At 59.9% G+C, this 9596-nt stretch overlaps 1 protein-coding gene across 1 annotated transcript; it reads right to left on the bottom strand.

Annotated features, from left to right (window-relative positions):
• Nucleotides 1-2982: 2982 nt before the first annotated feature.
• TMEM151A (transmembrane protein 151A) lies at nucleotides 2983-7894 on the bottom strand. Its single transcript, XM_027090427.1, has 2 exons — nucleotides 7698-7894; nucleotides 2983-5449 (listed from the first exon to the last, which is right to left on the bottom strand). The coding sequence occupies exons 1-2, from the start codon at nucleotides 7773-7775 to the stop codon at nucleotides 4118-4120; spliced, it is 1410 nt and encodes a 469-aa protein (XP_026946228.1). The 5' UTR covers nucleotides 7776-7894; the 3' UTR covers nucleotides 2983-4117.
• Nucleotides 7895-9596: the final 1702 nt, after the last annotated feature.

Below are 9596 nucleotides of genomic sequence, written 5' to 3'. Positions count from 1 at the left end.
TTGGCTGGGGCATGTGACCTCTCATCTGTCAGGAGACTAGGCTGGGCATCTTCACAGCCTGGTGGTCTCGGGGCTCCAAGAGAGCACAGGTGGAAGCTGCAAGTTCTCTTGAGGTCTAGCCTCCAAAGCTGTGCAGCCTCACTTCTGCCACGTTCTACTGGACAAAGCAAGTCATAAGGCCAGCCCAGATTTAGAGAGCAAGGAAATAGATTCCACCTCTTGAGGGGATGAGCTACAAAGAGTTTGTGGCCATATTTAATCTACTGTAGGCTAGAGGGCCCAAATAAATGACCTAAGCATGTCATTCTGCCCCTAGTAGGCCCACATCTGATATACCACCACCTTCTCCCTCAAACAAACATTATAAAATGGCTGGTGTTCAGGAATTCCCTGGCGGTCTACCGCCGAGGCCTGGGTTCAACCCCTGGTCAATCCCACAAGCTACACGGTGCAGCCAAAAAAAAACCTCCAAAAAACAAACAAAACAAAACAAAACACAAAAAAACGGTTGGTGCTAATTTTTCAGACCAGCCTATAGATGTTGGTTTGTTAGGAATGGCATTTGGCTCATTGGCCAATTGCATTTTTGAAGATGGCCACTAACATATCTGCCATCCCACGTGCTAATCTTACAATGCGATGCTGACAAGCCTCCAGTGAGAGGCGGGGTCTTATGTTCCCTCACCTTGAAACTGGGTGGACCTTTGTAATGGCTTTAACCAATAGAAAGGGGCAGAAGTGATGCATGTGACTTCTGAGGCTAGATTGCAAAGGGCAATACAGCCTCCACTCTCTTGGTACACTTGTCCTTGGAACCTAGACACCAAGTTAAAAGGAAGCCCAAGCCACATGGAGAGGCCCTCTTTTGGTGCTCCAACCAATAGCCCTAGTGAGGCCCTCAGCCATCAGCCAGCGTCAACTGCCGGCCACATGAATGAACAAGCCTCATGGATGATTCCCGGCTTTTGATTCTTCCAGCAGAGGCCCTAGACATCATGGAACAGAGATAAGCCACTCCCACTGTGCCATGTCTGAATTCTTGACCCACAGAAACCAGGAGAGATAATAATGATTATTGACGTTGTAAGCCGCTAAGTTTGGGGGTAATTTGTGATGCAGCAGTAAATAGGTAATAATATGGGCTGCTGGTAATAGAGACAAGAAAAACCAGTGGCTTAAACAAACTAATGGTTTATTTCTCTTTTTCACTGAGAGGGTTTGAAAGCAGGCAACCCAGGGATGATGTGGACACACCTATGGTGTCATCAGAAGCCTAGGGTCTTTTTTTTTTTTTTTTGGCCACGCCGCATGGCATGCAGGATCCTAGTTCCCTGGCCAGAGATCGAATCTGTGCTCCCCGGTAGTGGAAACTCAGAGTCCTAACCACTGGACCATCAGGGAATTCCCAGCCCCAGGTCTTTTATCTTGCTTCTCTGCTATCCTCAGCACATGGCTACAATTCTCAAGGTCATCTCCAGGTCCCAAGTAGCTACTGGAGTTCCAACTATCACATCTGTGCTCCAGGTGGAATGCAGGATGAAGCAGAGAGGACAGAACTAGCCTTCACCAATATTGTTTCTATTTCAAGGAGCATTTTTAGAAATCCCTTCCAAGACCTTCTCCTTATATCTCATACCCTAAAATTAGGTCACACAGCCACACCATATGTGCAAGGGAGGCTGGAAATATTGCCTTTTAGCTGGGCTCATCGCCATCTAAAGTAAAACTGGAGTTCTGGTATTGAGGAGGGGAGAATGGATAGTGGTTGGTGGGCCATTAGTGGCTGAGGTGTTAGAGCAGGATGATGGAAGAGGGAAATCTTCCCCATGGGGATGAGCCGGGGCCACACATTGCCCCCCCGCCTGCTGCAGCCTCCTTGAATGTTTGGGCACCACGGAGTTTTCCACCTAAGTTGCTTCTGAACAAAGGTTTGACTTCAAACAAAGGTTTGACCCACTGTGAGGCAGTGGGCTGATGCACAGGGAAAGCTCTGGTCTCTAACTCCACCCTCCCCATGTGGCCAGCAGGCAGCTGGAATTCTGCTAAAAATCCTAATATGCAGTCCTGAGCTTGTCACTTCCCTGCTCAACCACCTTCCAGGGCTCCAGTTTGCCCCAGTTTAAGGGCAATGCCCCAGTTAAGGGATTGGTGTTGAAGGCCTCAGCCACCTCTTCCACAGCTCTGCTTCCACCCTTGCTTCATGCCCTGCACCCAAGCCTTTGTGCAGGCAGCTCCCACTGCCCAGAGCACCCTTCGCCTTGTCTCTGCCTGGGGGAATCCCATCCATTCTCTGCACTCTTCTAGGGCCACCACTGGCCATTATGGTGCCTTTGCATGGATTAGAAAAGGGTGCCCTTCATCCAAGCGGATGCAGCTTCGTGCCAGGGCTTGAGGAGTGGCCCACAGGGGGGATTCCACCCGCACTTGCCTCCCGCACAGTGAACACCCCTGCACAGCTGTACAGGAAGATGGCACTTCCAAGGGCCGCTCGAGCTCCACCACTGAGGGAGGCCCTTCCTTTGCCCTCTTCCGTCTTCAGACCCCATGCCCTGATTTGGGGCTGGCTGTTTCCAGCTTTGCGTCCTCTGACCTGCTCAGTGCCCATTCCCCCAGATCCATGACACCAGCAGCCATCGGGGGAACTGAATTTGCGCCACAGGCCGTACCTCTTCCTTCCCACTTTGGGGACCAGCCACACTCCCTTAGTCCTCAGCACACCCAGCAGCAAAATGGAAACCGCTGCTGGGCTGGAAGAGGGGCCATTTGGACAGTCTCTTAGAAGCGACCCAGACACCGGTCGGGTGGAGTCAGCTGCTCAGAGCAACCTCAATCTGAGTCTCAGACCCCAGGCCAGGCAGGGAGCTCACCCTCTCCTGGGGGTGCTGCAGCCCCACCCTGCATCCCCTCCCAGACCCAACATGGCCCATTGTGTTTGTTGTAGTGGCCTTGAACCCACCACCCAGGAATGCACGTGAGAAGACCTTCCATTTCATACCTTTTATTTTATCTGCATTTTCTCTGCCTCCTCCCTCCCCCACCGGCCCATGAGAGCGGGTGGAAGCCCCAGTTGGAAGGGAAGGGACTACTCTCTCCTCCCTGGGGGAGGGCTGGTGTCCCCTGGGCCAAGCCCCAGGGACGGGGGAAGCAGGGGCCTCCATGGCAGAGCAAGGGCATCGTCCAAGAGGCTGTGGCCGGGGCCAAGGCCCCTCGGATGCCCGATAGCCCTGAGCCCCGTGGGCCATCAGGAAGGTAAAGAGCAGAGAAGTCAGGGGGCGATGAGAGGACACAGCCTGGAAGGCGTGTGCGCGGCTGACAGAGGCGGACATGGACTTCTGGGGCCAGGAGCAGAGACCAGGGAATATGGAATTGAGATGGGGCCCTGGGAAACAACCCCGGGTTACAGGGGTGACTGGATGTGCAGGGGAGGGTGGACCAGGGAAGACAGGGGGGTGGGGTGGGACAGGGCTGTGCTCCAAGAACCAGGCTCCTGGTAGAGGGGCTGCACCACAGGGTCTGATCAGGGACTGGCCCTGAGCAGAGGCCAGAGGGCAGGCAGGGACGGGCCTGTCAGGGAAGGAGGATGGGGACTTTGGGAGGGTAGTGGGGCCGAGGCCGTGGTGCTGCCGTAGCCGGCTCTTCAGGTTCATGGATGCCAACCCAGCTGGGCGGCCCCAAACCACCGATTTGTGCTTCTGGGTTGCTCGAGGGCCCCCCACGTGGCTTCAGCCATGCAGGGAAGAGTCCATAGGCAGCCCTCTACTGCAGGCAACAGCTGTCCCTGGGACTCCTCCCCCAGCCCAGGCTTTCCGGAAACTTCCTTCCCTGCGCAGCCTGAGAGGCCCCCAGGCTAGATCGTCCGCCATCGCACGGGGTGGGACGTGGTGGTGGTTGGAGGGGAGCCATGCTGGGATGGTACGTAGACCCAACCGCGGTGGTGTCCCTCCGCCCCCAAAATGACCGTGGGTCCCTGCATGTTAGCCTGTCTAAGGGCTCCAACCCCACCCCATCCCTCGTGTGCTGGTCTGTCTTCCCTCCTGTTCTGGATAACAATTACTCAGGCATGGAAGCCCCGTGGTGGGATGGTGGGGGGAGGGCCAGTGTGGGGGCCGCGTGGGTCTCAGAGCGCACCCTGCCCGTCCCCCTGGCAGCCGCTGTCACCGTGGACGATGAGCACGGGGAAGTAAAGGGCGTCCTCGTAGCACGGTGGGCTTTCCAGGGGCTCCGTGTCCTCTCCACGGCGCCCCAGCGGCCCCCCGCTTAGGCTTCGGAAGACCCCCGGCGTGGCGCGGCCCCCGGCTCCCAGCGAGAGGCGGCTGCGGCTAAAAGGCAGGCGGGGCCCGCTGGGCCGGGCGGGGGGCAGCGAGTTGCTGCTGACGGAGCGGCGGCAGCGCTGGCAGCCACGGAGGTAGGCGCCCGAGCTGGCGTCCATGACCACGGCCTCTGAGTAGCTGGGCACCAGCTGCCGGTTGGAGCAGATGTGCCACTCGAGCTCGGTGAAGTCCACCGTGGCCACACGGGAGAGCGGGGGCCCGCTGGGCCCGGCCCCGGGTGCGGGCGAGCTGGCGCCGAAGAGCTTCTCCACCTGGTAGTGCACGTGGGCCGTGCCGTAGGCCGCCACAACGCGCAGCGGCCAGGACAGCGTGGCCGCCGACACCAGCCAGAAGACCCAGGCGCGCGCGTACCACGGCGGGCTGCGAGGGTCGGCGAAGACCATGAGGGACTCGCGGAAGTCCACGTCCTTCAGGTGCATGCCCTCCCGGGCCTCCAGGTAGTCATCCAGGCCCTCGTTGGCGCTGAAGAAGCGGGCCCGCTGCGTGAGGTACGAGGCCTCGGCCTCGGCGCTGCCGAAGCTGAAGCACTTGGTGAAGCGCAGCCGTGTGGCCGCGTGGTCGGCCAGGCCCACGAGCTCCTTGGAGACGTCGCGGACGCCGTGCGCCGAGTAGTCGAACTCGCCCCTAGCCGAGCGGCTGTCGGCCCTCTCGTGGTAGACCTGCGTGGTGGTGTAGGCGTCGCCGTTGCGGTAGCGGGTGATCTGGCGGGTGCGCCGCACGTAGTGGTAGCTGGTGGCCTTCCACCAGACGCAGGGCGGCGCCTGCTGCAGCCGGCGGATCAGGGCGAGCACCGTGTTGGCGTCGGTGCGCGGCGCCTGGCAGGAGCGCACGTGACAGTGCCAGCACTCGGCCAGGTAGAGGAGGTAGAGGAGGGAGACAAAGGCCAGTGGGATGTACAGGTAGCCATCCGAGCAGGGGCTGGCTGGGTAGGTGGGCGGTGGGCCCCCAGCCCCCTGGGCCAGGGCCGCCTCGGGCCCCAGGATCAGCCGTGGCACTGTGGCCAGGCGACACCAGGCTACCACAGCGCCGCAGGCGTGGATGAGCAGCGTGAGAAGCAGGCACTTCCAGTGCGACTCCCGGCACAGGGAGCTCCCCAGGGACTGTTTCAGGGGCCGCTGCTGCAGAGTGGGCAGAGAGAGGAGAGGCGTGGGTCAGCACGCGGCCATCAGCTGTGCCTGCTGCTCTGCGGAAGCCACTGAACGAGGTGGTGCTGTGCCCCCACTTTACAGAGGAGGAAACTGAGGCTCTGAGGGACGGGGCAACTTGCTCCAGGCCTCACCCTTCTAGCCAACTGACAGTCGAGCTGCAGGACTCAAACCCAGGCCTGTCTGCCCCAAGCCTATCCTCCACTGTGCCCTGTCATCTCTCGGTCAGGGGCATGTAGGACAAAATAGACCCATCTCTGCCAAAAGAGGAGAGGACCCCCCTCTCCCCCATGACTGGCCACTGAGAAAACTGAGCTCTGGTCCTGACTTTGCTCCCGATTTGCTGTGTGATTGTGGCCATATCCCTGCCCTCTCTGGGCACTGATTCCTGGACCTGGTGGTGTGGGAAGCCAGGGTGGCAGGGGTCCTAGGGGTGAAGAGCATGGGCTTAGGAGCCCAGGATTGGGTGCTGGCTCCACCACTCACTGTATGACTTGGGCAGTTCCCTCATCCTCTCTGGACCTCAACTTCCTCCTCTGTAAACTGGGGTTGTTGTGAGGATTCATCGAGATCATAATGTGTGAAGATCTTGGCACAGGGTCTGGCCATGGGAATAAATATTATTACCGTTACCCTGCAACTCCCTCTGGTCCCTTGGTCTCGCTAGGGACAGCAGGAGACTTGGGCGAGGCTTTCAAGTAAACGAGAAAGAGGAAGAGAGGGAGAGGTGTGAGTCTGGGCGGTGGGGTGGGGAGCAGATGGAGTGCCGTCCTCCACTCCCCGTCTGTGCTGGGGGTGGAGCGGGACACAGCTGCTGGGCAGCAGGGACCACTCCCTGGCCCGGGCTGCCAGCCTGGCTCCCGCCTCATCCCCAGGTGCCTAAGGAGAGAGAAGGGGTGAAAAGGGGGAGAAGGAAGACGTGGTCTGGAGGAAGCAGCGGGGGTGGGGGGTTAAGGGGCCACGTTTTGCCCCACAGTCCCACCCCCACCAGGCTGTGAGAAACCCAAGAGGAGAGGAACTGTCCCCACCCCAACCCAGAGCAGCCGCCCACCACAGAGGCATACCACTACCCTGACCTGCGGGGCCAGAGGGATGCACCTGCCCTCATCCGTGACCCCCACCCCACCCCACCCTAAGTTCACGGAAGAACCTCCCACCGGGAATGTGACCACTGCCTGTCTATCCAGCACGCAGCAGACCCTCACCAGAGCCCAGGGCGCAACCCCCCTCCCCCACTGTAACTTGGCGCACAGGTGCACACGCATCCCCTCCCCCAACCCACCCACCACAGGACACAGATGCACATAAATGTTACACATTCACTGAAGCGCAGGGACACGGCAGCCCCTTACCTACCACGGTGCACATGCCCCCACCCCTACTGCGACCTGACACCCACATCCTACAGACTACCGGGAGAGACCCACACACCGCAGGACGATACACTCACATGCACTCACACGTGAGCATTTCACCCAAGCCACCAGACCTTCACCTGCCTATAGGGCACGTATATTCCACCTGCCTATAGGGCACGTATATTCCATTCGAGGTGTGCGGAGCACGCACTGACATTCACACACCCACAAGCAACCTCTGTCCACCGAAACACACACAGCGATCTACTCACCACCCACCACCCCCAACACCCACACTGGGCCCTACAGCCCTGCAGACCCTCTTCGCGGCTAGGACTGAGGAGGGGCCATTCTGAGGGTCCCAACCAGCATGATGGGCCCTGGGGCCTCACCTCAGGGAGAGGGAGAAGGGGTACCAAAGGCCACCTCCCTCCCTCTTTCCCCTCCTCCCTCCGCTCCCCGCCCCCCGAGTCCCCGCTACCGCTGCTGCATTGCAGGCGCCGCCCCGGCACCTCGTGAGTGCCTGGGGGCCTAACCCCGGGGCTCTGGGGGTGAGGGGCAGCGCTGCAGAATGGGGCCGCGCAGGGGCCAGGTGCTGACGTCACAGGAAGGCGAGGCGGGATGAGGGGGCGTCGGGGGCGGGAGTTGCCCCCATATCCCTTCCCAGCCAACCCCACCCCTACCCCCACGTGGGCCCCTAGGTCCCAGGACCTCTTGCAGGACGCAGGCTACCCCAGTGACGTCATTGGCCACAGGGTCTCCGGACTTCCCTCCTCAGCCCCCGCCTCGGGGGTCGCCCCTTCCCTTGTCCACCTCTTCCCGCTCCAGCCCCGGCTCCGGCCCCCACCACACAGAGCCGGTACCTCCTCCCGCAGCGGCTCGCCGGCCGGGATGAGCGCGGGCACCTCCCCGCCGTCGCCGCCACCGCCGCCCTCGGGCATGGTGTCCTGGCTGCTTGGGCGGCCCCCGCCTGGGCCCGGGGCATGATAGGGGGGAGCGCGGAGGGCTGCGGCGCGGCCCCGGAGGGCGTCCGCTCGGCTCAGCGGCCGCGGAGGGAGTGCGCGGAGCTAGAGCCTTAGCGCGGCGGAGGCGTTGGCAGCCGCGGTGGCGTTGGCAGCCGCGGTGCCCGGCGCCCCGCCCTCCGCTGACCCCGCCCCCGCGGCACCCTCTGCGCCGCCGGCAGCGCCTGGCACCGCGGGTGCTGCCCCCACCCCTGAGAAGCCCAGGCTGGGCGGACGGACGCCTGGGTTCCCTTCCTGCCGCGATCGAGCTTGTGACCTTGGACGAGTCCTTGCTCTCTGGGGCCTGAGCCTCCCCTGCTGTAAAATGAATCTCGAAGAGGGTGGGTACCCGCGGGGTCCTATCTCTGAGTAGGCCCAGGCCTGAGCTCACCCAGACCCCACCCCTGAAGCCTCGCTTGTGGTGGTGGAGGGGGCAGTTACAGCCTTGAAAGCTGTGGTGAGCCTCGTTAGCTGGGCAGAGGAGCTGGGCTCCACTTAGAGCAGGCAAGCAGGAGGCCAGGACACCCGGGGCCCTAGGCTTTGTGATCTTGAGTCGGCACCCTTCACCCCCAACCTCAGTTTTCCCACCGGAGAAATGGGGATGGAAAGGTGCTGGATTCAATGCACATTCATCATGCTGTCCATGCGAGTGGGATTCGTCCTGCATGAGAGGACCCCCTCCCAGGTACTGGTGGCCCCAGTGCAGCTCTCTGACCCACAGGGGCCTCAGACCTTCACATCTGCCCCGGGCCAGGGCCTAGCCCCCAAGGTAGGCAATCAGTGGGTGGGACATAGGGAGCTGCAATGCTAGGTGGGGTTTGTTTTGTGATTTTTTTTTTTTCCCAAAGAGCAACTCAAAGACCATTCTGTTCAACACCCCTACCCATTTAAAGATGAAGTAACCGAAACGGTAGAGAGAAAAAAGGACTGAACCAGAGTTTCATCCATTAAAAGAAAAAATTATTAGGCGCAGATGTTTATTAGGTGTCTTCTATATGCAAGTACTGTGAAGCATTCACGAGCATCGCGAAGACAAGTGTAGAAGTGGAGAATGACACAGTCCCTGTCCTCATGGAATTTACATCCAGGGCAAACTACTGCACCCAGAGGGAGCCTAGAGCCTGGCCTCCGGCCTCCGTTCCAAGCCAGGACTCTTCCCTCTGTCTGAGAGGCACAAGTTGAACTGACTCTTAAAGGATAATTAGGTTTTGGACAAGTGGATATGAGGGGGAAGGGCATCCCAGGTGGAGGGGACTTCTGGGCAAAGGCACTGCAATTGGACCACGTGGACTGAGTTCGGAGAGCAGGAAGGTCACCTGGTGTAACTGGACGCTGGGTAGCTAACTAGAGGCAGATCGAAGAGGACCTGATCTTGCTCTGTAGAAAGTGGTGGCTGGAGGTCTGTGTGAAGGGAGGCCCCGAAGACTGTCTCCGGGGAAGGTGGGAATGAGAGAAAGGTGGAGAGAAAGGAGCCCCTGAGGTCATGAGTGAGGCTTGGGGGTCTCACTTCGAGATGACTGAAGGGCTGGCAATGACTCAGGAGCTGCAACCACAGCTTCAGGAGGCGAATCGGCACACCTCCACCCACAAATCATCTGGACCACGGGAGAGTCGACGGGACAAGCCTGGTGCAGGATCCTACCCCAACTATTACCACCCACTTTATTACCACCCAATTTCTGGGACTTCAGACCCGGACCTCGGTTTTTCAATACATGGAGAGAGAGAGAGAGAGAGAGAGAGAGAGAGAGAGAGAGAGAG

The sequence above is a fragment of the Aethalodelphis obliquidens genome, unplaced genomic scaffold (assembly GCF_003676395.1).
Source record: "Aethalodelphis obliquidens isolate GAN/ISIS:26980383/991018 unplaced genomic scaffold, ASM367639v1 scaffold69, whole genome shotgun sequence".
Classification (NCBI taxonomy): domain Eukaryota; kingdom Metazoa; phylum Chordata; class Mammalia; order Artiodactyla; family Delphinidae; genus Aethalodelphis; species Aethalodelphis obliquidens.
The sequence above is the reverse complement of the archived record's forward strand: the minus strand, read 5'-3'. Positions and strand labels throughout refer to the sequence as shown.

What these genes read in the sequence shown, in the direction of transcription:
- TMEM151A (XM_027090427.1), bottom strand. Translation starts at nt 7,775, where the DNA reads ATGCCCGAGGGCGGCGGTGGCGGCGACGGCGGGGAGGTGCCCGCGCTC. An exon ending in GCGAGCCGCTGCGGGAGGAG is followed by an intron (nt 5,450 to 7,697) that starts GTACCGGCTCTG and finishes CCCACTCTGCAG; the next exon opens with CAGCGGCCCCTGAAACAGTC.